The sequence below is a fragment of the Mollisia scopiformis genome, assembly GCF_001500285.1.
Source record: "Mollisia scopiformis unplaced genomic scaffold LY89scaffold_14, whole genome shotgun sequence".
Classification (NCBI taxonomy): Eukaryota; Fungi; Ascomycota; class Leotiomycetes; order Helotiales; family Mollisiaceae; genus Mollisia; species Mollisia scopiformis.
In genome coordinates this window covers 1,310,787-1,338,505 of record NW_017263594.1, presented here as the reverse complement: position 1 = coordinate 1,338,505, position 27,719 = coordinate 1,310,787, and the positions used below count along the sequence as shown (strand labels likewise).

Below are 27,719 nucleotides of genomic sequence, written 5' to 3'. Positions count from 1 at the left end.
TATTGACGGGCATAAAATTCGAGATTATTGACAAGTACCGATCGGCAATCTTATAGTATTCATGATCTCAGCTGGCCATAGCCTCAGATATTCTAGACTTCCTGGAATATTGAATTTGTAGTCAAGTATCTACAAAGAACCGCCAACTCCGTGCCGGGCCAGTCGCTCTATGCAATGCAAATTAAATCAAGCTGCTCTTCTAGCAGTAGTACTCATCAGCGTGATCTTCTTCGCTTTCTTCTTCTTTCCTTGTCCACCGCTCGGGCGGACATCACTCTCCACCGCCTGTCCGTTGGCACTTCCCTGACCATGAAGAGAGGCCGCTTGGACTTGTGCGACAAGCGCTTCATTCTCGGCAAGCAGTTCTTGCTCCCAAGAGTGTAGCCATCCGTCATCAACATCAGGTGCCATTTGAGGTCGGACTTCAGGAGACGGTGCCGAAACCAATGCTGCAGTACCCCAGACTGTCTTTGGAGCACTGGGACTGGTGGAGGGCGACGCAAGGGTGGCGAACGACGAACCTTGCCTGGCACCCCATGGAGGGGAAGCATTACTGGCATCTAAAGAAGAAGGAGCCAAAGGGTGGAAGTCGTCGCCAGAGAAGTTCTCCGATGGAATACTAGGTCGTCTCCGTCTCGCCATTGCCCATCGGGCATCATCCTCAGCTTTCTCAGCACGAACCCGATCCCGCTCTTCTCGAGTCTCCTTCTCCCTATTTCGCTTTCTTCTCTTCTCGATCTCCTCTTTGAATTGTTCCAAAATCTCAGGGACAACAACATCTGTCCAATTGCATTCAAGAAAGCCAACTTCACATCCATAAGGCAGATGCGAAAGGTATTTAGTTCTTCTGCGAAGGTCATCGTCCATGATATGCCCAGTCGACACGCGCTCAACACGTGGTAGAAGAGTTGAAGGGAAAGAAGCAAAGCTGCCGAAGGCTGATTTCAGAATTCGGATGTCGAGCGGTGCAAGATAATAGTGTAAAAGTGCCTGGTAGAAGAAGTATGGAGCATCGGGGTGATGTCCTTCGTTTTGTATATGGCGTGGAGTGTGAGACTTGGGATGAGAAGGAATTGGCTTTGGGTCGCTGGCCTGAGGTGTTTGAGACTGTGACCCTTCAGTCTTGCCTTCGCCAATGACATTCGTCGAAACACGCTCGTTCGAGATGCCCAGACCCGATTTGGAGGCGTTCTGAATGAAATACATCTCTGGGGCATCTTCGCTCATCGTGGTGAATTGAATTGGCTGCCTCTTGATGGGTTTCTCTGCTGGTTGTTTAGCAGCAGCTGGAGGATCGCCAATTCCCTTCATTTTATCCTTCGCCTCTTGAACAGCATTGACAGCTTTTCTCGTCCACTCTGGTTCTTCGCCAAACATAAGCTCATCCTCGTTCTCTTGTCGATGTAGATCCGCGATTTCTGCATCATATTGCTCTGTCATATATTCTTCGCTGCCCTTCATAATCCGTGCATAATCTGTCACCTCTGCCGCAAAATACCACGGTAAATGCTCATTCTTTCCGAGCACATCAGCGCCATCTCGTGGCAGTGCGAGCGTGCTCCCCGGTTGGCGCATGACAAGTCTCAGCACAACATCGTCGCCTTCCCGAGGCGGAGCGCTTTCTTGTCCAGTATACCACCTCACTGGTCTGGTTTCCGACATGTACACCGAGTCCCAGCAGATCGGGCACTTCTTCCAGCGCGCCTTCTTCTCAGGAACTGGGTTGGTATCGTCTGTAGAGTGCATATACCGAATTAAACAAGGGAGGCAGAAGATGTGACCACATTTGGCCATTCGCGGGGCAACTGGATGAGAGAGACATATTGGACAAGAGGCATTTTGTGAGACGGAAGAGGCAAGAATCTGCAACACGTCATTCCAATCGAGGGGTTGGTCAGCATCAACGGCTTGAGTCCTGTGGTTGGAAGTAAGTAGTCATCCATTGGAAGAATAGAGGGGAATATCTGGAGTAATGTGCTTCCGCGAGCTAATTTATGAATAGAGCCACAAGCAATATCATGCTTACGAACAGCTAGGAAGGAGCAGAATCTTGTGGAGCTGGTGGGAGCTCAATCCAACTTACTTGTATTCTCCATAGGGCTTCACAATGAATCTGTAATTCGCATGGATATACCTGAAAACGTCAGCTAAATCCTACTCTTCAACTAGTCCAACTCTGTGACATTGAAAGAGCACATCATGATATTCATACCTCGCCTTATCACTCGAGTGGTGACCGGATCCAATACCATAGATATTGCCCCTCCGAGTGCCGCGTTGCATTGTGTTCCGGTAATCTTGGGGTCGAGGAGGGAGGGAGAAGTTCATGAGATGGGTGATTGAGGTCTGACCTCGGCGACTGTTCGCATTCCTCATGACCCCCTATATTTATTAGTTGCAAGATCACTCAAAGAGGGATCAAGCTCACGGATTCCGCCATCGCATCTTCAGTCGCAAGTCTTGGTCTCCTTGAATTCTTGTGCTGTTTCCGCTGACCCTGATTGTTTCTTGGGGACGCGTTGGGTTGGCTTGAGCTACTGGCAGAGCGTCGAGAGCCGAATTCGAAGCTTGGAGAGGTAACCTGACTCTGTTGCTGCTGTACGGGAGAGTGGGAGGAGGATGTGTTGAGATATTTGCCCCCAGTGATTACCGAAGTTGGAGGAGCAGAAGTCATTGTCGTCAACCGCCCTTCTCCTGCTTCTATGAGGTCTGCAGAGAAAGAGACGACAAAGCTCTCCTAAGATGCGTCTCGAGTTGGGATCGTCGAGTTTGCTTGGGACTTGAGTCAATGGAGAGCGCGGAAGGAGAACGCGATAGAGAACCGTGCTGCTTTCGAATCTGGTGGTGTTCCGGATAGACTGACACAGTAGTTGTCTAATGTTCCAGAACGAGTCGGACAATCGCCACCATGAAGAATAAAATAACCACCCGCCACAAATGAAATGGAATCGAGAGGAAGTTGTTGATGTTGACAGACGCCAGAGGCGCTGAGAAAGGTAGTGGGGGGAGTCACAGCTTTGCTTTGATGAGGTGCGGGGCGGGATCATGTGGAGAGAGACAATAGAGAGAGAGAGAGAGAGGCCAAGCTGCAGTATGGATACGGCAACCATAGAGACCACATGTGCAGCCAGAATGCAATGCGGCCTGTGCTTCTCTGCTCTGCTTTGGTATTATGTCATCGAGCACCAAAAAGAGGCTGTTTCGTTTGATACCTAGAAAAGAAGAGCTGCAAGCTGTAGGTAGGTAGGCTGCACTGGCTGGAGCTGGATAATTAGAACGGCCACTACAACCACCACTGCATCATAATCATAATCATAACAACAAATAATATTCTACAGCTTTCAATGCAGAGCGTGACTTCCAATAAGTCTCATCCATCAATGTGCATCATTGTTTGGCATTGATCTTTTTTCTGTTTTACGGTGCATGGGAACATTTGGGGTTTTGTCTTCCTTCCTTTGCTGCCCCGGACTCCTAACCTCGTTTGGGCGCTGGCGCAATTCTTCATCGGCTCAATTTCAGTCACCCTCTTCCCGATTCCATAATTTTGGTGGAATTTATCGACAACCACACATCCAACTGCAACTGCTCATGCGACACCTCCAAACCTCCACATCCACCTGCGAATCCCCTAACAAACACTCGCGGCGATATCAAGACGCCAATTCCTGATGCGCTGACTGTCCAAAGGTCCCATCAATCCGTTCAGCGCTCACACAGGCTTGATCTCCGAGACGCGCAACGACGCTTCAACCTTCGACCCTGAACGCGGTCGGTTTGCAAGCAGAATCACCCACGCCGGCATGATGAATGGCCGTCATCTGCCGGCAGGGCAAGGCATGCCACCAGACATAGGACGACGAAGACCCTATAATCAGCATCAGCAGCAGCAACAACAGCAGCAGCATCATCAGTATCCGCAGCAGATGTACAACAGCTATATGCAGCCATACGCCGCCAGCTTTTACCCACAACCCAATGTTCCTCTTCCACAACATTACCAACACAATGCTCCCCTTCCTCAGCAATATGTGCCATACCATCCTCCTCCTCAGCCATATGTCCGGTCTCCCCCACCGCAGATGCCACACTATCCTCCACCTTCAATGCCGCAGAGACCACAATCATTCTCCCAACCACAAGCATCTCCGATAGTCTCCTCTGATTACCGAACACCTGCACCTGTACCACAAGCTCCATCTTCTACACAATCTTCGCATACAGTTCCTGTCCCTGCCACACCTACAACTCCACCGGTAGCACCACAACCCGCTCTCAGCAGCATGCCACCGTCCTCACCTCCCCGAGAAGAACCACCACAACCGCCTTTCAGAGCTCCTGTAGGTTGAATGCCCAGCCATTAATAGATGTCAGCTAACAGAAACTAGTTGCCATGGTTTTCAAGACCAGACCTTTCTTGGCCCGCGAGGAAAGCAAGAAGAAAGCGAAAAGCCGTCCCCCAGATCATGGCCGAGCCCGTCGAATTACCGAACATCTCACAAGGGATAGACAATGAAGCAGAGATGGACAAGCACGCCGAAGTTGAGGTTGCTCAGGAAGTCACTAGTGCGCAAGAAAATACGGTTACAGACGAGCCAGTCGTTGAAACTGTTCCTCGCCCAGAGACTCCTACCACCAGCCAACCTCCTTCTGAAGACATCGATTCTACAGCCCCAACCACACCTTCATCTTCGAACCAAACAAACACACTTGCTGCCGGAGACGCAACACCAATCGCAACTATGCCCAAGCAGCGCGTACCCAAGCCAGTCGTGCCTATTGTCCCCGCACTCCCAAAGACTATCCCACGCGATACGAGTAGGAAAGTTTCAGGAAAGTCTGCGGATGAACAACAAGCACAGTCAATACAAGCTACGACTCCGAGCACGAATGGCAACGATGAAGCAATCACACAAAAATCCGAGCAAGGAGAAGTGGAAGAGTCGACGGAAGCTACACCGACGCCCAAAGCATGGACCACCCCAAAGCTTTGGACTGGTCTCTTCAATCCTGCCACTGCTACATCCACCGCTTCGAGCGAGTCTGGCGCGGCGACTGCTGCTTCTGGTCTGGGCAAGCCTAATTCCGAGTCTTTGGGAGACGCGCTACGATCATTCAATGCTGTATCGAGTGACTCTAAAATTGCCTTTATTGAGCCTCGAGGTTTGGTTAATACAGGCAATATGTGTTATATGAATTCAGTAAGTTATCCTCTAATTGCATCCCATTCATTTCTAACCCATCGCAGGTTCTTCAAGTCCTTATATTCTGCACCCCTTTTTATAGTTTCCTCGATCAAGTTAGCAAGCGCGCGGCATACAGCTTCAAAAGTGAAACTCCATTGATCGATGCCATGTAAGATCTCATTTTTCAAGCTCGGACTTGTTCTAACACTTTTAGGATCTTGTTCATGCGTGAATTTCCGATTATTGACTACGCTGGGAACGTTGATCAGTTAAAGCTCCGTCTGAAAGAAGGAGAATTGGAGCAATACGGGGAGTCATTCACCCCCGACTTCGTGTACAACGTTATCAACCGCCTGCCACGATTCTCATCTATGAGAGTAAGTCTCGCAGCCAAAAATTTAAAGTAGTCCTGCTAAATGATTATCAGCGTGGCCACCAACAAGATGCAGAGGAGTTTCTTGGGTTCTTGCTTGAAGGGCTCCATGATGAGTGCGTGCAGGTGATGCGAAACAGCTCATCTACTGCGACCTCTGCCGTTGCAACACCGCAGAATGGCCCGTCATCTCCAATCAGTGAACATGGTAGCGTCCAAGGTTCTGTTTCTGGCAAGGAGAATGGGTGGCTGGAGGTTGGGCCAAAGCAAAAGGCCGCAGTCACACGGTCTTCCGGTACCATTACCACCGGATCACCAATCACAAAGATCTTTGGTGGCAACCTGAGATCCGAGCTTAGAGTTCCTGGCCTGAAAGACTCCGTCACCCTTGAGCCATATCAACCTCTACAACTTGACATTGGTGCGACAAATGTCAATAACATCATTGATGCGTTGAAGGGCTTGACCCGCTCTGAAGCATTACACGGCGACTTCAAATCTCCTAAAGGTCCCAATGTGACCGCCATGAAGCAAGTCTTCATTGAAACCCTGCCACCGGTCCTTATCCTTCACCTGAAGCGCTTCCAGTACGATAACGCTGGTGGGACTCAAAAGATTTGGAAGAAGGTTGGCTACCCACTTGAATTGGAGATCCCAAAGGAGGTATTCCCTCGGCAAAAGAGAGGTACCTATGCTCACAGTGGTCTGCCCAAATACCGCCTGATTGCTGTTGTCTATCATCACGGCAAGAATGCTAGCGGTGGTCACTACACTGTTGATGTCAGACGTCAGGATGGCAAAGAATGGATCAGACTCGATGACACTGTCATTCGACGAGTGAGAAGCGAGGAAGTAGCCGAGGGTGGTAGTGAAGAAGACCCCAAGGTTCTTGCTGCCGCTTTGGAAGCTCATAAGAAAGATGGTACTTCGGGTAATGGATTTGCAGCCATCGAAGGTGTTGAGGATGAAGGCGAGGAGGATGGGTGGAAGAAGGCAACTGGTGGATCTGGCAAGAAGTGGTCGAGTGTGGTTAATGGTTCGTCCACACCAAAAGCCAAGACGGACAAGTTTTCGGTGAAGGATAACAAGGTCGCGTACCTTCTATTCTACCAGAAGATCTGAAGTCACCGCTATGTTGGATGGTTTGCATGAGAGAACAAGGAGCGTGGTTGTTTGCATGATGATATTCCTATGCTTCATGGGATCTAGGGGATTCGTGCTTCTGGCATGAGACTTTGGAATCTTCGGCATCCTCTGTGTCTATGTCTGTATTGGACAAAAGGTGATGCCGGAAATTCTTGTACACTTGATCTCCTTCCACATCATTCTAGAGCATGAGCGCAACGGCGCAAAGGAAAGACGGGTGTCTAAAATGGGCATCTGGGTGGCAAGCTGTTTGATGTATAATAAAGTGACCATGAGGGTCCGCCACTATGCTGCGACTGGATGAGCTAATAAAAGTGACAACATCAAATTGAAAGGAATGGATGATGCATCTGTGTGAAGACTGTGAAGTTTGTGCACTGCTTTGAACTATCCAGATCTGGTTTCAGCTAATTTTGATCTACACGGAGATTTACACCCATTGTAACCTCCTATCACACGCTGACTTAATGGGCGGCGCTGGTTAGTAACGAAAACGCGACTACCGGCTAATCTCCGATGTGGTTTTCGCGCCAGGAAAAGTCAAAACACAACAAAGGAGAGCGAACGAGCGACCGACGGAGACACACCTCACACTGATCCGCCTCACTTCGCAAGAGTACAAGCCAGAAGAGTTGCTGCGCTGGATGCACCGCCATGTACATTTGATTCAAAGCCTGTACACTTCCACTCCTTCAGATTGTTCACCTATAATTGCTTCTTTGCTTTCGCTCCTTAACCACAATGTCTGAAAGATATTCTCTGCGCCAAACTCCCAAGTAACACAATCAGATCCTCCAATTGACTCTAAACCGTGCTGATGCCCCCATAGGAAGACGGAACATCTTGGTTACGTCCCAACTCCTGGTACTGCAGGTGCCCGAAAGGCCTATAATCGCCGCAAGTCGCAGTTCGCGGAAGAAGACGGTGACGATTCCTCCTCTGCCACCGACACCTCCACCACTAAAACCGCATCTCGACGAGCCTCGAGCCGGAAAGTCAGTATGGTGAAGGAGGTACTCACAAATGGGCACGCCGATGAGGAGGTGGCTACCAATGGACATGCCAATGGCTACACAGATGGAGGAGCGGTCAATGGAAATGGATACGGTACCATGAGCCCAAAGGATGTCCCTGTCGCAGAAGCTCGGAAAGTGGTGGAAGGTTGGGAGCCTGGGAAGGATCCGAAGATTGACTACTCCGGCCATTTCGACTTTGGAGGTTCGATTGGTGTAACCTGCATGATGATTGGCTTTCCTACCCTCATGTACTACATGTGGATCGGAGCCACGTTTTATGATGGAAAATTCCCTACGCCTACACATGGAGAAACGTTCCTCGAGTTTGTGAAACATTGTGGTAACTTGGTCTACAATTTCGCTTTCCCGAGCTTGTTCGCGTGGGAGATTTACTGGGGATACCTTATTCTCGAGGGCGCTTTCTATTGCTTGCTTCCAGGAGTCTATGGGTACGGAAAGCCATTGCCACATGAGGGAGGAAAGCAATTGAAGTACTACTGCTCCGGGGTTTGGTCATTCTATACGACTATCGCGCTCATGGCTGGCTTGCACTGCACTGGAGTCTTTCCTCTTTACACTTTGATCGACGAGTTTGGGCCCATCATGTCCGTGGCAATCATTTCTGGCTTTGGTGTCTCAATCGTGGCCTACTTCTCTGCCCTACTTCGAGGGAAGCAACATCGCATGACGGGATACCCTCTGTATGATTTTTTCATGGGTGCCGAGTTAAATCCACGCATGTTCGGTATTCTGGATTTCAAGATGTTCTTCGAAGTTCGTCTTCCATGGTACATCCTACTTGGACTCTCCTGTGCCACCGCTGCCAGACAATACGAGCAATATGGATACGTCTCTGGAGAAGTTTGGTTTGTTGTCATGGCTCACTTCTTGTACGCGAACGCATGCTCCAAGGGCGAAGAGCTAATTATCACCACCTGGTAAGCCTAAGAAAATACATGAATGGTACAGCAGCTAATCATGACTAGGGACATGTATTTCGAGAAATGGGGCTTCATGTTGATCTTCTGGAACCTTGCCGGTGTCCCATTGAGTTACTGCCACTGCACAATTTACCTCGCCAACCACCTTGACAGCATTACCGACTACCCATTCCGTATTCCCTTCCTAGTCACTCTCTTTGGATCTTACCTCTTCGTCTACTGGGTCTGGGATACCACCAACTCTCAAAAGAACCGTTTCCGTGCTGCTGAAAGAGGAACCCTCGTGCCCCGGAAATCGTTCCCTCAGCTTCCGTGGCAAGAAATCAAGAACCCTCGCACGATCAATACCAAGACCGGCGATTGCATTCTGGCCGATGGGTGGTACGGAAAGGCGAGAAAGATTCATTACACTTGTGATTTCTTCTTTGCATTCACCTGGGGGTTAATCACTGGGTTCAACAGTCCATTTCCCTGGTTCTACCCAGTATTCTTTGCTTGCATGATCGTTCATCGTGCATACAGAGATATTCAAAAGTGTAGATTGAAGTATGGTGAGGCGTGGACCGAGTATGAGAAGATGGTTCCGTACCTTTTCATTCCGGTAACTAACCTTCTTCCCACTGCCAAACCTACTTACTAATGCATTGCAGTATGTATTTTAATCCTAGTTTGTACCTTGCTCGAAGTTGGACATAAGTGATGGTCGATCCGCGGTGGAGCTGTACAGGTTCGGAGTTTGCCTGTTGTCTGGATAGTCAGTCGTCTTTAGGATGATAGACGAGTAGAATATGTTGTATAAGGTTCAGTGCTGGGAAAATGGCATGGTTGTAGCATTACCGGTGTCTTGCATAGTTGAGTGGGCGGAACGGGAAGGGGAGGTTTTCTTGTGTACAGTACCGACCGTATCATGCATGATGCGCTACCTATAATGAATCGTAATACATACCTAATGCCTCACTTTAATTTGCCATTTTGGAAGTTTTGATATCACTGGCGTGAAGAAAGCTTCATGGAAATCACAAAAATCAGTATTTGGACGAGCCATCTGCATACGCTCTCAACGAGAGCCGCTTTGCAACGAAGTTCGCATCGTCGTGCCTAGTTGAGATTTAAAACTCGACAAAGTCACAAAGGGCGAAGATATCATCTCGAAGCTGGGAACCAATAGGAGTACTCAGCCTCATGTTGGAAGTTCCATTGATAGGTAGTTGTTGGGTCAAGGCCTTGTTGAGCTATCGTGGACAATTGGAGTGAATTTCTTTCTGCAGAATCTCGAAGTCTCAAGAATGTAACTCTCCAAACAAGGCGGCACCAGCCGAGTTCTGCTCGTGGAGGAAGTTTTCTGTTAATGATGGTTTGGTCGGAAGCTATTCTCATCGACCTCGATCAATTATCTGGGCAATTAGCTTCAGAAATGTAAAGTCGAGTGACTCTTGCTGGATACCGATTTTTCTTTGACAATTTATCCGCACCGCTGAATTGCATGTCGTTGTATCCCAGGGTTTGGAACGAGTGATTAATGTAAGCTTTGACCGACTCTTGAAGGGGTCTGAAAGATGCTAAACTTGCAATTCTCAATTTCAAGTTGAACATGCGAGTAGGACAATTAGGGCAATCTCGGTCTAGCAAAGTTGAAGATATTTTGGCTTGAGCGACAGCGCCTTGATTTGGACGACGAAGAACTGCGGATTTAGTTCAGATGGATTTGTTCTATATGAATGATCGACGAATATACTAAGTTGAAGAGTAGCATCGATGAAGGTTCCACCAGATGTGCAAAGGAAGAAAGCAGAGTTCTCAGGCTTCACAGGCATCAGGCTCGTACTAGTCTTCGGGGAAAGAGACTAGAACCTTTATACTGCTATCATAGGAGATTAAGAATGTCCTGCAGATGTAAAGGATTTTGATCTCGTATTCAGCACTGGAAGTGCGGAGGAAAAGACGTTGGTTGGAGAAAGATATCCAGAACACGAATTTGAATCCTCGTTTCTCGCTGGCCTTTTTCGAACACATGTTCCATGCGCAGTCATGCCTACAAGTAGATAAGTTGATTGGAAGCTTTGAAGACGATTGCATAAGATGAAAGTGGAGGATTTCGAATGCCAGGTCCTTGATATGCGAATAAACAGGACCACATGAGGTTGAGTAGGAGGAAGAGACTTGGTAGCTAGAGATACAACCACCCTTTAAAGTACCAGTAGCCAATGGAATAACTCATTAAATTGCGCACAATTATGAAGTTGATACAGGATGCAATGTTCTCGACTTTACACCAAGGGAGCTGTAGCCTAGACAATTTGTGCTGCGAAAGGGGATAAAAGTCACTAGAAAATTGAAGTTCTGATCTATACCGTACCATGAATCACCAAGCCGGTTGTAACAAAATCGAATTCGAACCCTTGAGTTGACAAAGGTGAATTCACCGATGATGTCGTCCTCGTTTATTTGCCCCTTGAAGACGTCGGCGATAAGATCCTCCGTTAGCGCGAAATCTACCTAGAAACCTCTCAGCGCGAAATTTATACGCATCGCGTCTCCTCTCGATCAACCTCTACTTCCCCACCTTCAAAAACACCCTCTGCCATCACCAACAATCCTCAACGATCATGGCAGAGATCAAAATCGACAAAAACCTCTTCCAAGAGCGATTATCGCGCTTCGTATCGGCATGGAAGACCGACAAACGAAGTGGTGACACGCTCTTCAACGGAGCCTCCTCCATCGTGGTGCTGATGGGCAAGACCGAGGAAGCAGCGCAATTTCAAAAGAATAATGCGATTCATGTATGTTGCCACAAAGGCGCATTGTCCTGGGACATGAGAGCTAACTAGTAGAATAGTTCTGGTTGCTTGGTTACGAGTTTCCTGCTACCCTCTTCCTCTTCACCCTCGATGGGCTCTATATTGTCACAACCGCAAAGAAGGGTATGCACTGCTCTCGGGTGAGATGGAATCAAGGCACCATGGCTGACATCATCTAGCAAAGCACCTGGAGCATCTCAAGGGCGGAAAGATACCTCTACATGTTCTGGTCCGAGGCAAGGATAACGAGGCCAACGAGAAGCTGTTCGTTGATATCAACAATCATATCAAGGCGGCAGGCGTGAGTGATGTGAAATCCAGATCGAGGACGAGCATTTGCTAATGGGCCTGATTTTGTAGAAGAAAGTTGGTATATTGCCAAAAGATACTTCGAGTGGCCCCTTCATCGATGAATGGAAGAAGGTCTACAGCAACATCTCCAAGGAAGTCGAGGAGGTAGATATCGCCCCGGCATTGTCTGCGGCTGCCTTGGCGGTCAAAGATGAGAATGAATTGGTAGGTAGGTCTCTTGATGTACATGGCATGCTGCTAACCGTACGCAGAGAGCAATGCGAAATGCCTCGAAGGCCTGCATCGCCTTGATGAACCCGTTCTTCCTCGAGGAAATGTCAAATGTTTTGGATGAAGAGAAGAAGGTCAAACACAGTGCTCTGGCGAACAAGGTTGATGGTCAGTTGGACAATACCAAATTCTGGAACACCGTCGAGTTGCCCAATAAGCAGAAGATGCCTTCAGATTTCGACCCTTCACAGCTCGACTGGACTCACGGCCCGATCATTCAGAGTGGTGGCAAATTTGACCTCAAGATGACTGCTCAGGTTGACGACGAATTGTTGCATGCTGGGATCATCATCGCTTCGATGGGCCTTCGGTACAAGTCATACTGCTCTTTGATTGCACGAACCTACTTGGTCGATCCCAATAAGTCGCAAGAGAGTAATTACAAGTTGCTCCTCCAGGTTCATGGTCTTGTGATGAAGGAGATCCGAGATGGCGCTAACGTCAAGGATATCTACGCCAAAGCCCTACAAATGATCAGAACTCGAAAGCCCGAGCTCGAGAAGCATTTCCTCAAGAACGTTGGCGCCGGTGTTGGTATCGAAACTCGCGATAGCACTTTGATCCTCAATGGCAAAAGCACTCGGTCTTTGAAAGATGGAATGACTCTTTGCGTCACAACCGGCTTCAGTGACATTGAAAACCCGAACCCTCAAGACAAGAAGAGCAAAACATATTCTATGGTTCTTTCAGATACTGTCCGCGTTTCTCCCAACGAATCAGTGGTATTCACAGGCGATGCTCCCTCGGACTTGGATGCAACTTCATTTTTCTTCAAAGACGATGAGGAGCATGAACCAACACCAAAAAAGGCCAACAAAAAGGATTCTTCTGTGGGCGCTGTAGCCGCGAAGAACATCACCAAGACCAAGTTGCGTGCCGAGCGAACAACTCAGAGCGATGAAGGTGCTGAGGCGAAGAGACGTGAGCACCAAAAGGAATTGGCCAAGAAAAAGCAAGAGGAAGGCCTCGAACGATTCTCTGAGGCTACAGGTGATTCGAATGCCACGGCTGTCAAGAAGTTCAAGCGCTTCGAGTCATACAAGCGCGACAACCAATTTCCCAATAAGGTCAGAGATCTGGCTATTGTTGTGGACCAGAAGAATGCCACTGTGGTCCTTCCTATCATGGGTCGGCCAGTCCCATTTCACATTCAGACCATCAAGAATGCGAGCAAGAGTGACGAGGGAGAGTTTGCCTACCTCCGAATCAACTTCCTATCGCCTGGCCAGGGTGTTGGCCGAAAGGATGATCAGCCATTCGAAGATGCTTCTGCACACTTCGTACGAAGCTTGACGTTCAGATCTCATGACGGAGACCGCCTTCAAGAAATCTCTAATCAGATCGGTAATATGAAGAAGGATGCCGTCAAGCGAGAGCAAGAGAAGAAGGAGATGGAAGACGTTGTTGAGCAGGACAAATTGGTGGAGATTCGAAGTGAGTAGTTTCTTCAATGACCAGTGCTTTTGACTAACAAACTTCCCTAGACCGTCGACCGGCTGTCATGGATAATGTATTTATCCGCCCTGCTATGGATGGGAAGCGAGTGCCAGGAAAGGTGGAGATCCATCAGAATGGTCTCCGGTATCAATCACCTCTCAATACGCAACACCGAGTCGACATCCTCTTTAGCAACGTCAAGCATCTCTTCTTCCAACCATGTCAACATGAACTGATCGTCATTATTCATGTCCACCTCAAGGATCCAATTTTGATCGGAAAGAAGAAGACTAAGGATGTTCAATTCTACCGTGAAGCTACAGACATCCAATTCGACGAGACTGGAAACAGGAAGCGAAGATACAGATACGGTGACGAGGAAGAGTTCGAGCAAGAACAAGAAGAGCGCAGACGTCGAGCTGCTTTGGACCGAGAATTCAAGGCATTTGCCGAGAAGATTGCTGAAGCTGGCAAGAATGAGAATGTAGATGTCGACGTTCCATTTCGAGAGCTTGGCTTCAGTGGTGTGCCATTCCGGTCCAGTGTCTTCTGTCAACCTTCAACGGATTGCTTGGTTCAACTCACCGAGCCGCCATTCATGGTTATCACTCTCGAGGACATTGAAATTGCACATCTCGAGCGTGTCCAATTTGGTCTCAAAAACTTCGATATGGTCTTCGTTTTCAAGGACTTCCACCGTCAACCGTATCACATCAACACCATTCCCGTCGAGTCTCTCGAAAATGTCAAGGAATGGCTGGACTCCGTCAACATCCCGTTCTCTGACGGCCCCTTAAATTTGAACTGGCCCACAATCATGAAGACTGTAACAGCAGATACTCATCAGTTCTTCGTTGACGGCGGTTGGTCATTCTTGCAGACTGAGACTGATGACGAGGACAACGAGGCGGAGAGCGAGGAGAGTGCCTTCGAGATGAGCGATAGCGAACTTGCCGCCTCAGAAGAGTCGAGCGAAGACGACAGCGATTTCGACAGCAATGCTTCTGCTGATGCCAGTGAAGAGGGTAGCGACGACGATGCCAGTGGCGAGGACTGGGACGAGCTTGAGAAGAAGGCCAAGCGAAAGGATAGGGAGAGCGGTTTGGAAGATGAAGATGAAGCACCAAAGAAGAAGAGAAAGCATTGAGTGAACTTCTCCGATTTCAAAGCGAACAAGGTCTAGAAGATGAATATATGCGTATGGGAGGGAGAATGCCAAGGTTTGCTCTGCTTTCACGGCAACTGTAAGATTTGACTTTGAGGTTCGTGAGGGGGGCAGGGCTCCAGATCCGATGCATGGCGTATGGGATGAGCAAAATGGGTTACGTTGATTTTGAGTTTTTTCTCGGTGGCAAGCAGTGGTTTATTATGAGCATGCAAATACTTTCCGTATTGCGTTTCATCTCATACGCATCCATAATAATAAATGACGACCATAGAAAATACTGTTCTTTCTCACAAAGTGGTGATTTTTTGCTAGATTGGATTTTGTGTAGTCATTCTGCAACATGAGCCTTGACCACAATCCGTTACAATCATTGAATAAACGTGGAGAACTCTGCCAGGTCAGCCGAATCACATCACCACAAAGAAAAAATACAAGGACGACGCATCATTCATTCAATTCTAAGTACCGAGAAATATCAGACCCAGATCCTCCAATCCAACCTCGCATTTAGCAGGTGTAAGAGGAAGACCACAACGCGCCAGAAACCGCTTTGCCTCCCTATCAAACAATGAAACCCGAGACCACGGACAAAAAGGAAAACCTCATGATTGCATATTATACAGCTACTCTTCTCTTCATGTGCTCTCATCTTTGCCGCTCAGCCAAGCCCTTTTCAAATTGGTTCCTCTCCTATCAGTTTGCTATCTAAGCATGACTGCCTTCACCGCCAAGTCCCATTCCGCCATCTCTTCCACTCGTTGTCGCCGTGCTTGGACCCTCGTTGTTCCAACTGAGATAGGTATGATCGCCCAATTTCCTTGGCTTGATGAGATGCGTGACAGTGAAGAGAGCTCCAAGGACAATGCAAATGCCGCCTACGACAACGTATGCAATGCCTAAGAAAGGATTCTTTCCTCCCATCACGGTACGAGTGGAGATGATGATTGACTTTGTGCCACCATATTCTGTGACATTGAAATCTGCTTCGTGTTAGAGCAGACGACAAAAGAGAGGTTAGAAAGCTCACTGTGGTTGATGTCGACGGTATAGGTTCCAGCTACCATAATATCGTCATCGTTCCTCTGCGCCAACTTGCTGAAAGTGGGGAGACCAGCAAGACGCATCCAGACTTGGAAAGCTTCGTCATCCACAAGATTTGGGTGATAATCCGTACTGTAGCCATTTGGATATCTGACGACCCAGTTTGGTGGGACAGCAACTTGGGACCAGTTGTATTTACTCTCGCCATACAACGCCTTATCGCTGCTCCACGAAATATCGGTGTTGTTTTGCATAACATAGGTTCTGTTGTCGCTGGAAGATCCACCTGGAACGTTCAAAAGGACAGGGCTATAGAATGTGTCGTTGAACTGAGAGTTGGCTGCAAGACCACAAGGGTAATAAGGCACTTTGACACCATCAACTTCAGTGGTTGTAAGAGGTGTGCAATCGCTTCCATCAATACTGCTTGCAGACACGGCTTTCCCGGATAACTGGTCGTTGTTGAAGGACTTCGCATAACGTCTGTGATTCTGGTAGAAGTTTGTGAGGCGGTAGTAGAAGAGCACCGGAGGTTTCATGTCGTTCGGAATGGAGAAATTGAGGGTGCATTGCACAGTCGGAACCACAACGCCTTCATGGTAGGTGTAGTTAATGGTCTTCTTCGTCCAAGATGGAGGATCGGCCTGGAATTGATTCGAAGAGTTCTTGTTGAATGAGAGATGGACAAGATTTGAGGGCATAGGAGCTGTCGCTGGATAGTCTGGCGCCTCGGTATAGCACTTCGTATAATCCAATATGATCTCTTGCACCTGGAACCTGTCAGCAACCCGTCTCTCCTCATTATGAATACTGACTTGTGCACTAGCATAAAGCAATCCGCCTCCAATTGGCGCGAATATAATACCTATGGCAAAGAACAGCGGGAGGACAGTTTTGGGGGTGAGGATCGGTCTGAGTGCACTCGGTCAGCTCGAGATGCGCGGGGTTGACTGGTGCAACTCACTGCCATGCTTTTAATCGCTGCTGTCGAAAAGCAGTGTCTGCGGATGAAAATACAATCGTCAGCCATCTATCTCGATCCTCCAAGGCCGTTTGGGGGAATGCTCACTCGCTGGCCTCCTACTCTTCGTCTTCGTATTCTCGCCGTGTTGATTGGGGTCCTGCGAGTTGATGGAGTCCTCGTGGACCATCGCTGGTTGTTCATCCGCCATACTGTAGTGATTCCGAGATCATGGACCGGCTCTATCCGGACTTGGAGCTCGTTATTGTGTTGTTGTGAGGTTGAAGGAGATTCGGGGTCGTTGTCGCGATGAGGTGCCGCTGATGCCGTAAATCTTAGCTTCCTTTTCTGCACAGCCACAGACCGAAATATCTTTCAGCCTCAAACACGATCAGTCAGCACCGAATGTTGATTCCTCATGAATGCTCCGTTAAGCACATGTGCGTATTGTTTTCTTTGAAATGAGCATTTGTTTTGATGGCAAATGTAATGGAGATTCAATATTCATCAATTTACTCCCAGCAAGGGAGACTTCTATGCCAACAGGCTCGATTCGTTCGGGCTCATGACATTGCTTGCTAGATAAAACTCATCAAACACGGAGCCCCAAGCACAAGCAAAGAATAGATCATGCTTCTCACACCTCCAGCTCAAAATTCCACGCTTTAAGATAATACCTTCTTCACTCTTCACTCTCAGCCCAAAACCAATTACCAAATCCAGAGCCCACATAATGAGTACAATCACTCGTCCCTAAAGATATATCGTCCACCCGGCCTCATTGCCTCCCTATAGCGCTCAGCTATTAATTCCTTCTCGTTCTCCTTGACCTTTTCAAGATCAGCTCTCTGCTCCTGCGTGGTTGGAAAATCGTTTCTCCAATAACCTGGAGGGCTAACAGGTCTTGCATAAGCGTGTCGATGTCTTCCATGCTCATTGGATATTTCTCTTGTCTTGGCTTGCAACAAAAGCTCGTTTCTGTCTACTATGCTCATGTTGCGGAGCTTGTATGCATTATCGCCCATGTACTCATGCAAGAGCTTGTCGTCCCTTTCCTCTTGTGATGCCGTCGGAGATTTCGCTGTGTTTATTTCAGCCAGAGCACGGAATTGATGCCCGCAACACTCGGGTTTCGTGCAGCCTTCTAGCGAGTGTCGTGCATTACCTCGCACCACTTGCCGGAAGGCGTAGTCATAGCCTTGGTTGTATTCTGGATTGACTTTGAAATCTTGAAGACGCAGTGTCTCAATGGGGCGATTTCGAAAAGGTTCCTGCTCAGGGTCCTTTTCCCAATCTGTGAGTGTCATGTTGGCAATTTTTTCTCGGCGAGGCTTTGTAGCTGACGCAACACTGCTCTTGGACTTGCGAGCAGAATCAACCTGTTGGATATTGAGAAGGCGTGGCTTCGGTGAGAATGATCCTTCTGGGTCTCTTCGAGATGGTAGAGGTCTAGCTAGCAAAGGAGGTAGAGGCGGAGAATGTGTTGGTGTATTTGATGCTCTTGCAACTAGTTCTTTAGATCTTGGAGAGGCTTTGGACGATGTTTTCGCTTCAAGTGATTTCTTTGCTCCTCTGGAAACTGGTCTGGGAGGCTCAACAGAAGTTCGTGATGTGCCTCTTGACGACGGCCGGGAGGATTCCAATTGGCCGATGGCAGAGCCCTTGGACGATGGCCGTGAAGAGGTCGCAGAACGACCATCAAAGTCTTTCGTCTCAAGTGGCAATCTTGTAATCTCACGAGCTAGACCTGATGTTGTAGTAGGCCGATGCGACCATGTTGGCTGCTGGTTTGTAGCATGTTCACCAACTGGACTGATGGGTTGCCTTGGTGGAGATGGTTTGGACAGAAGATCAATCAAGCGTTCACCACCATCAGAAGTCCGTTTGCTTCCTCGTACCGGCGTGACGAGCTCTCCATCCTCCATCAGAGTTTCCACATCCTTGTCACTAGCGATGCGGCGCTTTTTGGGTCCCCTGCTGTCTGAGGTTCTTGGTAAGATCTGCTCGTTTGTGCTCCTAGACTGTAGTACAGAACCTGCAGCGCGAATTGGCGTACTCTTTGTAGTGATCCTGGTGTCATTAAAGTCTGGATCTTCGCTCCGACGTCGAGTGAGAGATTCTAGTGATTGCAGAGGACCTCTGGAAGCCTGCCGAGAAAACTCCTGCTGTAAGCGGCGGTGCTTTCTTGGAGTATCAACCTTCTCGCCAATGTCGTCCAGGTCCAGGCTTTCATTGACAGAGAAGAAGTTTGCCAATCCCATTGGGCTACTGAGAATCACCTCTGATTTGATTTTGGAGGCTGGGGTTTGCTGAGACAATTCGTGACGGGTTTTCCGTTTCTTGACGCTCCGGGACGAAATGACAACTGGTGTCTCGGGTGACGGTGATCTGCGAATCAAGAGTTCAGGCGTTTCTTCGTCCATACCTCTGGAGCCAGACATCGGGTCAGTGTCTTCTGTTGAACTGGTATGGTGTGCTTCGAGTCCGACATATTGTGTCTCCTCAACTTGGATGGTGTTTTCACGATGTTTGGGCAAGACTGGTTCCTCCTCGAGAGCAATTCCAGTATCCACGTCAAAGGCACCACATCCAACTCCCCTAGTATCAGCCAATGGATCTTCCTGGTCACTGATCGGACTACTTCGGGGTATCTCGGCATCAACTTCTTCCAGAGAGGACTGCTTGGCCAGTTGAGCAGGAAGAGATGACGCAGGACGTCGATCGGTTGGTATGCTGGTTTCTAGTCCTCGAATCTCGCGCTGTGTGTGCTTGAATACCTGCAACTCGGCTTCCAGTCTCTTGATTTTGGCTTCCTTTTTAGCCATAGACTTTTCCACCTCTTCCTTGAAAGCGTTCCATCCCTTCCCTGTGTCTTTCTCAGCTCTATATGCATCTTCCAACGTCTTCCGTGCATCCTTGACTTTCTTGTATTCATCACATAGTTTATTATACTTCAAAGCCAATGCTTGGTACTTTTCCGGCGCAACAGGTTTGGTCTCGTCGCACTCAATTCTAGCCGCTGAAGACGGAGGATTGGTGGCTGCTGGAGTCGTGTTCAGACTCTCCTTGGGACCGAGGCGAATTTTGGGTGTTGCGAGACCTTCTTGTCGTGTCTGTAGATGTTGCTGCAGCTCTGCCGCGAGGCGTTTATTCTCCGTCTCGAGTCCGTCGACTCGAGCCGCGATCGCTCTGTACTTTTCAATTTGCTCCCCAAGACGGTGATTCTGCTCGTTTACTGGACCTACGCTCGCGGAATTCGTGCGGAGTAAGTCGAGCTCTTCTCGACTGATCGTCGTAAACTTCTCGTCATCAAGCTCTAATGTCCCTTGTCAGTAAAGTTTGGAGGAAATCATGATATCATGTACCAGTCCGTAGGTTGCTCCCAATTTGGTTGCAAACTGTTGTGAGTTGCTCGAGTAGCTGCTCGCGACCATTCTTCCAGCTCTCCATTGCTCGCAGGTTGTTGTGGTGTTTTCATGCCATGACTTTCTTCTGTGATGTTGGAAGACGCGATAGAAATCACGAGCGCGTCACCCAATTCCGAGCTCGGCTCCGAGGTTCATCCGAATGTCCCACCTCAGCTGAAATATTACAGCACGACGAAATGCAGGTTTTGTTTCTCCCAACCATTTCATGCCGTGGTCCTTTACCAAGACTGACGTTACCATTTCGATTTCATGCGACCTGCTTCCCTAAAACATGCCTTTGCAAATCTTACCCGGTAAGGAGAATGACAGCTCGGGACAAATCTTACTCAGCGACCTTGCATCGACGTTGTATGGATATATGAATCGCTTTCAGCTGGAAAGCTCAATCTCAAATGGCAGCGGCCGAACCTTGAAGCTTCATTGCCGTCGAAAGGCCTCTTGGCACTGAGAGGCTTACACCGGCTGAAGTCGTCAGCACTTTCCTTCTTAGAAATCATGTATTTAAACTCTAGAGGCCTTTCGTCTCCTCCATCGAAGCGGAATTGTTTCCAGATCAGACAACTCCTCACATTGTTCTTACTACTCTCCTACAATGCTATTCTACCAACGCGCTCTTCTCATCTCATTTCCTGTATTTGTCCTTGCTTCTGTCGTCTCCTCTGATCAGCGTCTCCTCGCTACAAAAGCTTCACAATTTGCGCCTGCGAAATGGCAGCATCCGGGCTATGTTGTTGATAAAGCGCAACTCAATATCGTCAAAGGCCAAGTTGCCAACAAGGCTCAGCCTTGGTCCAATGCCTACATCCAGATGTTAAAGGATGGGGACAAGTATGGCAAATATGTCTCTGGAACAAGGACTTCCGAGGCAGCTTCTACTGTTTCTTGTGGACCGACGACAAATCCAGATATAAAGTGTACAGATGAACGCGGAGATGCATTGGCAGCTTGGGCGAATGCGTTGGCCTGGTATGTCAGTGGAGACACTGCTTACGCCAAGAATGCAATCGGCCTAATGAATAAGTGGTCATACAAAATCAAAGGTAAAACTGTGTTGTTAGTTTGTTGAATCGAGCTGACATTTCAGGCCATGCTTTGAGCAATGCAGTCTTACAGACGGCGTGGGCTGGAGCCTCTTGGGCACGGGCAGGCGAATTGATCAGACATACGTCCAACTTATGGGCTTCCAAAGATATCACTCAGTTCGAGAACATGCTTCGCAATGTATATCTTCCCCCTTGCCAGAATGGAGATACTCGTGCTTCGAATTGGGATGTCGGTAAGTAATTCAAACAATTTCAGCGGACCAGCTAACACTTTCAGCTTGTCTGAACACGGCAATTGGAATAGCAGTGTTTCTCGAAGACAGTGATTTATATGACCATGCTATGGGGTTGTTTCAGGAGACAGTCCCTTCCGTCATCTATCTCGAGTCCGATGGGTCTCTGCCCCATGCTGCCCGTGGCTTGGACTCTAGCACCGCCGCCTTGAAATCACGGTGGTTCAATCAACAAAGTTGGGGACATTCTGGACAAAGCGGACAAATTCAAGTGAGTGCTAGAACATATCTCCCAGCCGAAATGTTCGTTGGTTGTAATTCATGGGCCCCAGCTAATCAAGCCAGGAAACTTGCCGAGATCTTACTCATACCGGATATAGCATCAGCAGCATCTCGCACGTACTCGAGACCTCCCGTATTCAAGGTCATGATCAATACAGTGGAGATCTCGGGACCAGACTTCGATTTGCGCTCGGTTTCCATACTCAATTTGAGCAAGGAGTTACACCACCTTCGTGGTTGTGCCAGAACAAAGGCTTGACTAGGGAGCTATCTAGCGTCACCGAAATTGGGTTCAATGCTTTATCTTTTCGCATGGGAAATCCCATGCCTAAGACTCAGACCTATACTGAGAAAATTCGACCCCAAGGCACAAATGGACTCTTTTATGGTTGGGAGACGTTGACACATGCTGGAAACAAGGTTTGAAGGGGTGAACACCCTACTACGCGCATGATAGTATACCTAGAATGAACAATACAAGTTATCTCCTCCTCGTCCTCATTAGGAAGCACCGTTCACCACAAGCATTGAGCATCTGACTCCCGAGGTCCGGAGCGATTTACCAAGGCACGTGATATCCAGACCGCTTCATTCTGGCTTTTCGGCTTTTCGGTGGAGCTTCCAAATAATGCAAGTCAAAGTTATTGAATTATTACTCATCTCTGCAAACAGTGACACAAACCACCCGTTTCCTATCATTTCGGCTTCCTCATCGCCTCACAAAATGCCATCCACAATCCTCCAACGAAGGTTGACGCTCATTTGCTGCGGAATTCTGGCGGTCAGCCTTCATCTCCTCTTCCAGCTCGTCACGCTTTCCATGGACCATTCGATATTCCTCAATTTAGGAGCAGCGATAATCATCAGCTATATATGGATCAAAGTCTACTTGTTCGTCACTCGTGAGACTGGAATTGATCCATTCATCAATACTGCAATCACGCTTGGATCGCCGTTTGTTGCTGCATTGCTCAGAGACAATGCTATCAAGAATGGGGACTGGGTGAGGGTTTAGGCTTGAGCTTCAAATTATCTGTCATGTAGGGGGTCATTTTGGTGGTTTGATACGACATTTGTGATCGTGCTTCGGAAATTGAAGCAACAATCGGGCAACCCTTCTCGCCTCTCACACATGAGGGAAATATTGTATCATCATACAATTTTCTTGCATCCATTTTCTTGTCCATTAAAGTCCCACCTCAACCAACAAAAGCCAAGGCGTTGAGGCCATAGGCAACCATGATTCTCTGTGATAGTACGGAGAACATTTAGAATACAACCAGTACCCTCACTCTACCACCATTTGAGTGTCGTTCAGTGATGAAAGCGTTTAAACGCACATTCCAGCTCCAATACCGGCACAGACGAATCCAGCACAGCAGTCGTTTTTGCTAGTGGAGCAGATGCCTGTAATCAAGCAAGTCAGAGACGAAGATTTATTACATAGATCGCGGGACAATACGTACCTCCTCCACTGATGCAAGTGGCGTAAACATCGTCTGCACCCTGGGCATAAAAGTATTGCTCCAAGTAACCCTACACCTTAGAATAAAATTGAATGGAACCTTTTCATGGAGTAACTGCTCCGCTCTGTAGAGATTGAGTTCATTAGCTTTTGCACACTCGGGTTGATCATAAAAGGAGAGAAGCTTACGGGGAGTTTGATTTTGATGCTGATGTCCGGTTGTGGTTGAGGTGCAGCGATGACCATTGAGGCAGAAAGGATGGCCATGGCCGTGGCGAATGAGGTGATGAATTGCATTTTGACGAAGATTGATGGAGATCAGTTGTTGTCGATTATGTGTGAATTGGAACAAATGAAGGAGTGTGATTGTCTATGAAAAAAAGATAAAAGTGGTTGAGGAGGCCATATATATACTTTTTGGGTTGTTCATGTAGTTCCACCATCGGGATGAATTAAAACAAGTCCAAAGTCCTACAAGACATCCAGAGAAAGTAGATTTAATTTGAGGCTTGAGAGACAGGTGCTGAACTTTCGGGATGTCGTACATTTGGCATGAAATTTCACATTGATTGCTTGTGCTTTTTGGTGACATCTTGTCAGAGCTGTACCAAGTCACAAGAGCAACAAGAGCACCGCATTACTCTGTGGGATCATTGTTGATGATTGAGACGAGCTCATGGCATCAATCACGGAGGTAGTATAATAGATGGAACAATTACAGTGTGCACTATTGAGAGGTCAAAATTAAACATGTTTCTAGGATCATGCTTGCCAGCGGGGCTTAGATATTCCTCATGCCCAGTTTTTGAGGATCGCCAGTGCGGATACACTTGCACCAATTCGAGTAACAACAACACAGATGCAATAAAGTATGTCACTCAAGCGGACATTTCTATCCAGAACAACATAAACGAGACTCATATGTGGAGAGAAAAGGTATGTGCCATGATACTTGAAACTTTCGAGCATCCAATCAACAAGCAAGAGCAGTAACACGGGAGCGGGAAACACAGACGCGGGACCTTGTAACGCTGTATCGCGAACAACAATCTGGTTATCTCCTCAACTACTACATTTCGTGTTGGTTTCATTTGCGTCAAGTCGCAAGCAAATAGGACGAAGCTCATTCATCTTACAGGACGGAGGGCTCTGCAAAAAGTCAGGAGCAAGCTCAAGAGGGAACATGGAATATATCACTTCGCAACATTCGTGCTTGAAAGTTGTACGGACATCGCAAGCAGTTGAGACGCGAAGAACAATACAGATACATTTGAAGCTTGTCTCGGAGCCGAGGTTACCAGTCGGCTCCGAAATTTATTTTGGCCCATACTAAATTTTGACCGCACTTCACTCTCCTTTCACCATCTCCTCCACTTTTGTTGCAGAAGAAAACTACCAGCTCTGCTTGTTTTGCAGGAAATTTATTTTGAGACTGTATTGAGCTGGATCTTTTTAGTCACAAGCAGAGTTGTACGAGTGTTCTTTTTGACCCTATTACTGCATACATTCCCTCAGAGTTATGACCAGAATCAATTTCATGTATATTTGCTACCCAAGTCTTTGAGACTGGATTGTATTTCATTGTTTTACTTCGCATCTGTTCTACGAATCCCTTGATTTTCTCGAGCTGAAATATTATCTTCGTACATGACCATCCTCCCCCGCGGTTCACTTTGCTTGTCTAGGCGTCCAGAATAGCACTCAAAGTTGGCAGCGCCGCTTTTTATCATGTCTTCGCTACGTGGCTACTTCATAACTCCATGTTCTTCCCTCGAGATGAACGCGCAAATGGTGAGTTTATTAGCCCATGGAGTGCTTTGATTGTGCGACTTGGTGCATGGTGAATGAAGGATGTTCTGATATCCTTAACTCCATGACTCATCGTTTTTAAACCATTTGACTCAATATGCTCTCCTTTATTTGCCCCCGTGCTCAGAAGCTAGAATTGCCCTCTCGAGTCTTGATTCGTCTCAACGATTTATTATCTTTCCATGCAGCCTCAAATCCATCTTTTTCCATCTCTAACATCCAGTATCACAACTACCCCTAAACACCATATGAAACAAAGCTGGATCGAATCTCAAAATGGGTATTCCAGCCCCTCTTTACTATTTACATATGCCGACTTCAGAGCCTACGACATCGAAGTGGACATGGCACGGTCACTCATCACCGCCGATGCCAACGCTCGACCCAAGCACTTCCGCAACTTCTTTGAAGAATTTGTTTTCGTGTTTACTGTTATGATGGCCACTGCTTGCACAGTAAGTCCTCGACGAGCATGTTCACATCACCCTTTGCCCCCAGCTCATTGGACAGGTCCTACCAATCTCCCAGCGTTTTAAGGACTATCAGATTCAACTAACAGATCAGTAGACCTTCATACAAGGCGTCATCAACATAAACACCGTAACCATAGGCCGAGACCTCATCATGACCCCGGCACAAATAACCTGGATAGCCGCCGCCATCGGGTACGCCCCAACTCCCTTATGTCACCCCTATAAGTGTCGTTAACAAACCAACAGACTCGCCAACGGCTCCTTCATGCTTTTCTTCGGCAAAACAGCCGACTTCTTCGGCCGAAAAATCCAAATCGTATTCGGCCTCGCCTTCCTTAGCCTGAGCTCCCTCCTCACAGCCTTCGCCCCCACACCAACGATATTCAACATCCTCTGCGGCTTCCTCGGTCTCGGAACAGCTGTCGTAGCACCTCCTGCCATCGGCCTCCTTTTCGCCACCTATCCCGAAGGAAAGCGTCGACATCGAGTAACAGGTGCTCTGGGAGCCGGAAACCCGATCGGCTTCCTGCTGGGTAGTATATCGTCTGGGACAGCCACCAAGTATTCGAGTTGGCGAGCCTCATTCCATGTTCTTGCCGGCTTCTTTTTGGTGATGATGTTGATGGCGGTTTGGATTATGCCTACGATTCCGAGAGCGGGGAATGCGAGGGTGGAGGTTTGATTATGGGGGGACGGTGATGGTGGCGGTGGGGATGGCGTTAGTTTCAGCTGCCCTCACGTATGTGTTCACTTACCGCATACACTTGTCCGACTTTGGATGGTACTGCTGATGTCTCGGGACTTGAAGGACAATGAGATATTTCAAATGGAGGTTTCATTGGCCTTGGAATCGTGGGACATTGACAGCGCTATACAAAAGCACATTGTACTGCTCACTTCACCTCCTTTCCTGTCACATCTACTAATAGGACTGTCAATAGTCAAGCATCAGAACTGGGCTGGAAGTCCCCGAAAACAATTTCGTTCCTCCTCCTGGGCATCCTTCTCCTCCTTCTCTTTGCTTTCTGGCAAACAATCCACCCATACCCACTCCTCTCTCCATCCATCTGGAAGAACACCAATTTCACCCTCTGCATCGTCTCCGTAGGTCTTGGCTACATGGCCTTCATTACCAATTCCTTCTGGATCATGCTATACATGCAAGACGTGCAGTCGATATTGCCGCTCAATATTGCCGTACGGTTGATGCCGCAGGTCTTTGCAGGCATTTTGTGGAGTTATCTTGCGCAGTATCTGGTAAGCAGGTGGAGTGGGAAGGTTATCATAGGGATTGGAGGTATAGCTTATGTAGTGGGTGCTATCTTGGTGAATTTCATTAGAGAGGATACGAGTTACTGGACGTTTCTGTTTCCGGCACTGTGTATTACTGTTGTCGGAGCAGACTTTCAGTTTGTTGTTGCTAACGTAAGTCCCATATATTCTTGGGACAATGAAATCGGGAATGCTAATGAGGTTATAGTTGTACATCTCACAAGAAATGCCAACTCAGTCATCGCTTGGAGCAGGGTTTCTCCAGACATCGATGCGTCTTTCAATCTCTGTCGGTCTTTCGATCACTTCTGCAGCGTATGGCTCCGTCGCTTCTACACTGGCAGGGAAGGAGAATCGTACCCTACCTTACGAACGAGCATACTTATGCTCCATCATATTTGCAGTCCTTGGCTTAAGTGCCGTACCATTCATGAAGATCGGCAGACAAGGAACGAAAGCTCAACCTCTAAGGTACGACGGGATGATTGGGATACCGAAGAATATGAGCAGACTTAGCAAATTGTCAAATGACAGTTTGGAAAATTCAGATTCGGATGTGAGGAGCAGTTTGCGCTACAAGCCAACAAACGCGAATCGAGCAAGTGTTTCGACAATAATGAGTATGGTTTCAGTTGGAAGTGCTGATACCTGGAACCCGAGATGGAGTTTCGAAGCTGAAGAAGCGCGATCCACTCAAAACGACCAGTCTTTTCTGTATGAGGTGTGCACTAAATGTATGGAAGAACGAAGGAGAATTATGCATACGAACGAGAATGGACTCAACTTCTTCGGTGGTCTTTGGGAAGGTGTCTTCGGTTATGAAAACAAGCCAGACGCAGTGTGGAAGGGGCATCACCGCCACACGTGGTCTGGCAATCGCGGGTTTATTGCCTTGGACAAGCCTCTTGCGGTATGGGATGAGAAGGGTGCAAGGTCCGTCGAGCGGACGAGTGGTCGTGTTCAAGCACACGAAGGAGGATGGATGTAGTCGTGGCTATCATCCTCGTAGAAGATGTTGCTCCATCTTCTCTTTCCCTCATTCAAAGTGCTTCGGAATAATGG

At 48.0% G+C, this 27,719-nt stretch overlaps 10 protein-coding genes across 10 annotated transcripts; 6 read left to right on the top strand and 4 right to left on the bottom strand.

Moving 5' to 3' along the window:
- Nucleotides 1-3: 3 nt before the first annotated feature.
- LY89DRAFT_685928 (uncharacterized protein) lies at nucleotides 4-3,035 on the bottom strand. Its single transcript, XM_018215174.1, has 4 exons — nucleotides 2,429-3,035; nucleotides 2,213-2,382; nucleotides 2,084-2,134; nucleotides 4-1,915 (listed from the first exon to the last, which is right to left on the bottom strand). Exons 1-4 carry the CDS (start codon nucleotides 2,672-2,674, stop codon nucleotides 187-189), a joined length of 2,196 nt encoding a protein of 731 aa, XP_018070445.1. The 5' UTR covers nucleotides 2,675-3,035; the 3' UTR covers nucleotides 4-186.
- Nucleotides 3,036-3,332: 297 nt separating this feature from the next.
- LY89DRAFT_708085 (cysteine proteinase) lies at nucleotides 3,333-7,040 on the top strand. The gene is made up of 5 exons (XM_018217660.1): nucleotides 3,333-4,340; nucleotides 4,389-5,201; nucleotides 5,249-5,355; nucleotides 5,401-5,563; nucleotides 5,614-7,040. The coding sequence occupies exons 1-5, from the start codon at nucleotides 3,804-3,806 to the stop codon at nucleotides 6,679-6,681; spliced, it is 2,688 nt and encodes an 895-aa protein (XP_018070444.1). The 5' UTR covers nucleotides 3,333-3,803; the 3' UTR covers nucleotides 6,682-7,040.
- A 302-nt stretch (nucleotides 7,041-7,342) lies between these two features.
- On the top strand, nucleotides 7,343-9,616 carry LY89DRAFT_685926 (uncharacterized protein). Its single transcript, XM_018215173.1, has 4 exons — nucleotides 7,343-7,481; nucleotides 7,535-8,659; nucleotides 8,708-9,263; nucleotides 9,313-9,616. Exons 1-4 carry the CDS (start codon nucleotides 7,447-7,449, stop codon nucleotides 9,322-9,324), a joined length of 1,728 nt encoding a protein of 575 aa, XP_018070443.1. The 5' UTR covers nucleotides 7,343-7,446; the 3' UTR covers nucleotides 9,325-9,616.
- Nucleotides 9,617-11,198: 1,582 nt separating this feature from the next.
- Nucleotides 11,199-14,917, top strand: LY89DRAFT_618861 (transcription elongation complex subunit). The gene is made up of 6 exons (XM_018210853.1): nucleotides 11,199-11,445; nucleotides 11,502-11,586; nucleotides 11,643-11,764; nucleotides 11,824-11,979; nucleotides 12,027-13,479; nucleotides 13,530-14,917. The coding sequence occupies exons 1-6, from the start codon at nucleotides 11,269-11,271 to the stop codon at nucleotides 14,627-14,629; spliced, it is 3,093 nt and encodes a 1,030-aa protein (XP_018070442.1). The 5' UTR covers nucleotides 11,199-11,268; the 3' UTR covers nucleotides 14,630-14,917.
- Nucleotides 14,918-15,066: 149 nt separating this feature from the next.
- Nucleotides 15,067-16,908, bottom strand: LY89DRAFT_685924 (Lem3/Cdc50). Its single transcript, XM_018215172.1, has 5 exons — nucleotides 16,761-16,908; nucleotides 16,656-16,692; nucleotides 16,507-16,603; nucleotides 15,678-16,461; nucleotides 15,067-15,630 (listed from the first exon to the last, which is right to left on the bottom strand). Exons 1-5 carry the CDS (start codon nucleotides 16,861-16,863, stop codon nucleotides 15,356-15,358), a joined length of 1,296 nt encoding a protein of 431 aa, XP_018070441.1. The 5' UTR covers nucleotides 16,864-16,908; the 3' UTR covers nucleotides 15,067-15,355.
- Nucleotides 16,909-17,143: 235 nt separating this feature from the next.
- Nucleotides 17,144-20,136, bottom strand: LY89DRAFT_783304 (SAE2-domain-containing protein). The gene is made up of 2 exons (XM_018222665.1): nucleotides 20,018-20,136; nucleotides 17,144-19,968 (listed from the first exon to the last, which is right to left on the bottom strand). The coding sequence occupies exons 1-2, from the start codon at nucleotides 20,100-20,102 to the stop codon at nucleotides 17,396-17,398; spliced, it is 2,658 nt and encodes an 885-aa protein (XP_018070440.1). The 5' UTR covers nucleotides 20,103-20,136; the 3' UTR covers nucleotides 17,144-17,395.
- Nucleotides 20,137-20,286: 150 nt separating this feature from the next.
- Nucleotides 20,287-22,205, top strand: LY89DRAFT_648220 (uncharacterized protein). Its single transcript, XM_018212000.1, has 4 exons — nucleotides 20,287-21,120; nucleotides 21,165-21,356; nucleotides 21,401-21,627; nucleotides 21,702-22,205. Exons 1-4 carry the CDS (start codon nucleotides 20,673-20,675, stop codon nucleotides 22,062-22,064), a joined length of 1,230 nt encoding a protein of 409 aa, XP_018070439.1. The 5' UTR covers nucleotides 20,287-20,672; the 3' UTR covers nucleotides 22,065-22,205.
- Nucleotides 22,206-22,282: 77 nt separating this feature from the next.
- Nucleotides 22,283-22,881, top strand: LY89DRAFT_685921 (uncharacterized protein). The gene has a single exon (XM_018215171.1). It carries the CDS (start codon nucleotides 22,363-22,365, stop codon nucleotides 22,651-22,653), a length of 291 nt encoding a protein of 96 aa, XP_018070438.1. The 5' UTR covers nucleotides 22,283-22,362; the 3' UTR covers nucleotides 22,654-22,881.
- An 87-nt stretch (nucleotides 22,882-22,968) lies between these two features.
- LY89DRAFT_735223 (uncharacterized protein) lies at nucleotides 22,969-23,400 on the bottom strand (the record flags this gene model as incomplete). The annotated part of the gene is made up of 3 exons (XM_018219988.1): nucleotides 22,969-23,045; nucleotides 23,105-23,174; nucleotides 23,293-23,400. 3 exons carry the CDS (start codon nucleotides 23,398-23,400, stop codon nucleotides 22,969-22,971), a joined length of 255 nt encoding a protein of 84 aa, XP_018070437.1.
- Nucleotides 23,401-25,256: 1,856 nt separating this feature from the next.
- Nucleotides 25,257-27,645, top strand: LY89DRAFT_719725 (MFS general substrate transporter; the record flags this gene model as incomplete). Its single annotated transcript, XM_018218516.1, has 5 exons — nucleotides 25,257-25,367; nucleotides 25,480-25,577; nucleotides 25,632-25,946; nucleotides 26,327-26,810; nucleotides 26,866-27,645. The coding sequence occupies 5 exons, from the start codon at nucleotides 25,257-25,259 to the stop codon at nucleotides 27,643-27,645; spliced, it is 1,788 nt and encodes a 595-aa protein (XP_018070436.1).
- Nucleotides 27,646-27,719: the final 74 nt, after the last annotated feature.

Coding starts and splice junctions, on each gene's coding strand:
- LY89DRAFT_648220 (XM_018212000.1), top strand. CDS start 20,673: ATGCTATTCTACCAACGCGCTCTTCTCATCTCATTTCCTGTATTTGTC. Junction 21,121..21,164: donor GTGGTCATACAAAATCAAAG/GTAAAACTGTGT, acceptor CTGACATTTCAG/GCCATGCTTTGAGCAATGCA. Junction 21,628..21,701: donor GACAAAGCGGACAAATTCAA/GTGAGTGCTAGA, acceptor TAATCAAGCCAG/GAAACTTGCCGAGATCTTAC.
- LY89DRAFT_685926 (XM_018215173.1), top strand. CDS start 7,447: ATGTCTGAAAGATATTCTCTGCGCCAAACTCCCAA. Junction 7,482..7,534: donor TCTCTGCGCCAAACTCCCAA/GTAACACAATCA, acceptor ATGCCCCCATAG/GAAGACGGAACATCTTGGTT. Junction 8,660..8,707: donor GAGCTAATTATCACCACCTG/GTAAGCCTAAGA, acceptor AATCATGACTAG/GGACATGTATTTCGAGAAAT.
- LY89DRAFT_618861 (XM_018210853.1), top strand. CDS start 11,269: ATGGCAGAGATCAAAATCGACAAAAACCTCTTCCAAGAGCGATTATCG. Junction 11,765..11,823: donor ATCATATCAAGGCGGCAGGC/GTGAGTGATGTG, acceptor CTGATTTTGTAG/AAGAAAGTTGGTATATTGCC. Junction 13,480..13,529: donor CAAATTGGTGGAGATTCGAA/GTGAGTAGTTTC, acceptor AAACTTCCCTAG/ACCGTCGACCGGCTGTCATG.
- LY89DRAFT_783304 (XM_018222665.1), bottom strand. CDS start 20,102: ATGGAGAGCTGGAAGAATGGTCGCGAGCAGCTACTCGAGCAACTCACA. Junction 19,969..20,017: donor TGGGAGCAACCTACGGACTG/GTACATGATATC, acceptor AAGGGACATTAG/AGCTTGATGACGAGAAGTTT.
- LY89DRAFT_685924 (XM_018215172.1), bottom strand. CDS start 16,863: ATGGCGGATGAACAACCAGCGATGGTCCACGAGGACTCCATCAACTCG. Junction 16,693..16,760: donor GAAGAGTAGGAGGCCAGCGA/GTGAGCATTCCC, acceptor TTTCATCCGCAG/ACACTGCTTTTCGACAGCAG. Junction 16,604..16,655: donor CAGCGATTAAAAGCATGGCA/GTGAGTTGCACC, acceptor GAGTGCACTCAG/ACCGATCCTCACCCCCAAAA.
- LY89DRAFT_685928 (XM_018215174.1), bottom strand. CDS start 2,674: ATGACTTCTGCTCCTCCAACTTCGGTAATCACTGGGGGCAAATATCTC. Junction 2,135..2,212: donor CACTCGAGTGATAAGGCGAG/GTATGAATATCA, acceptor TGACGTTTTCAG/GTATATCCATGCGAATTACA. Junction 1,916..2,083: donor AAGCCCTATGGAGAATACAA/GTAAGTTGGATT, acceptor TTCCAACCACAG/GACTCAAGCCGTTGATGCTG.
- LY89DRAFT_708085 (XM_018217660.1), top strand. CDS start 3,804: ATGATGAATGGCCGTCATCTGCCGGCAGGGCAAGGCATGCCACCAGAC. Junction 4,341..4,388: donor AACCGCCTTTCAGAGCTCCT/GTAGGTTGAATG, acceptor AACAGAAACTAG/TTGCCATGGTTTTCAAGACC. Junction 5,564..5,613: donor CACGATTCTCATCTATGAGA/GTAAGTCTCGCA, acceptor AATGATTATCAG/CGTGGCCACCAACAAGATGC.
- LY89DRAFT_685921 (XM_018215171.1), top strand. CDS start 22,363: ATGCCATCCACAATCCTCCAACGAAGGTTGACGCTCATTTGCTGCGGA.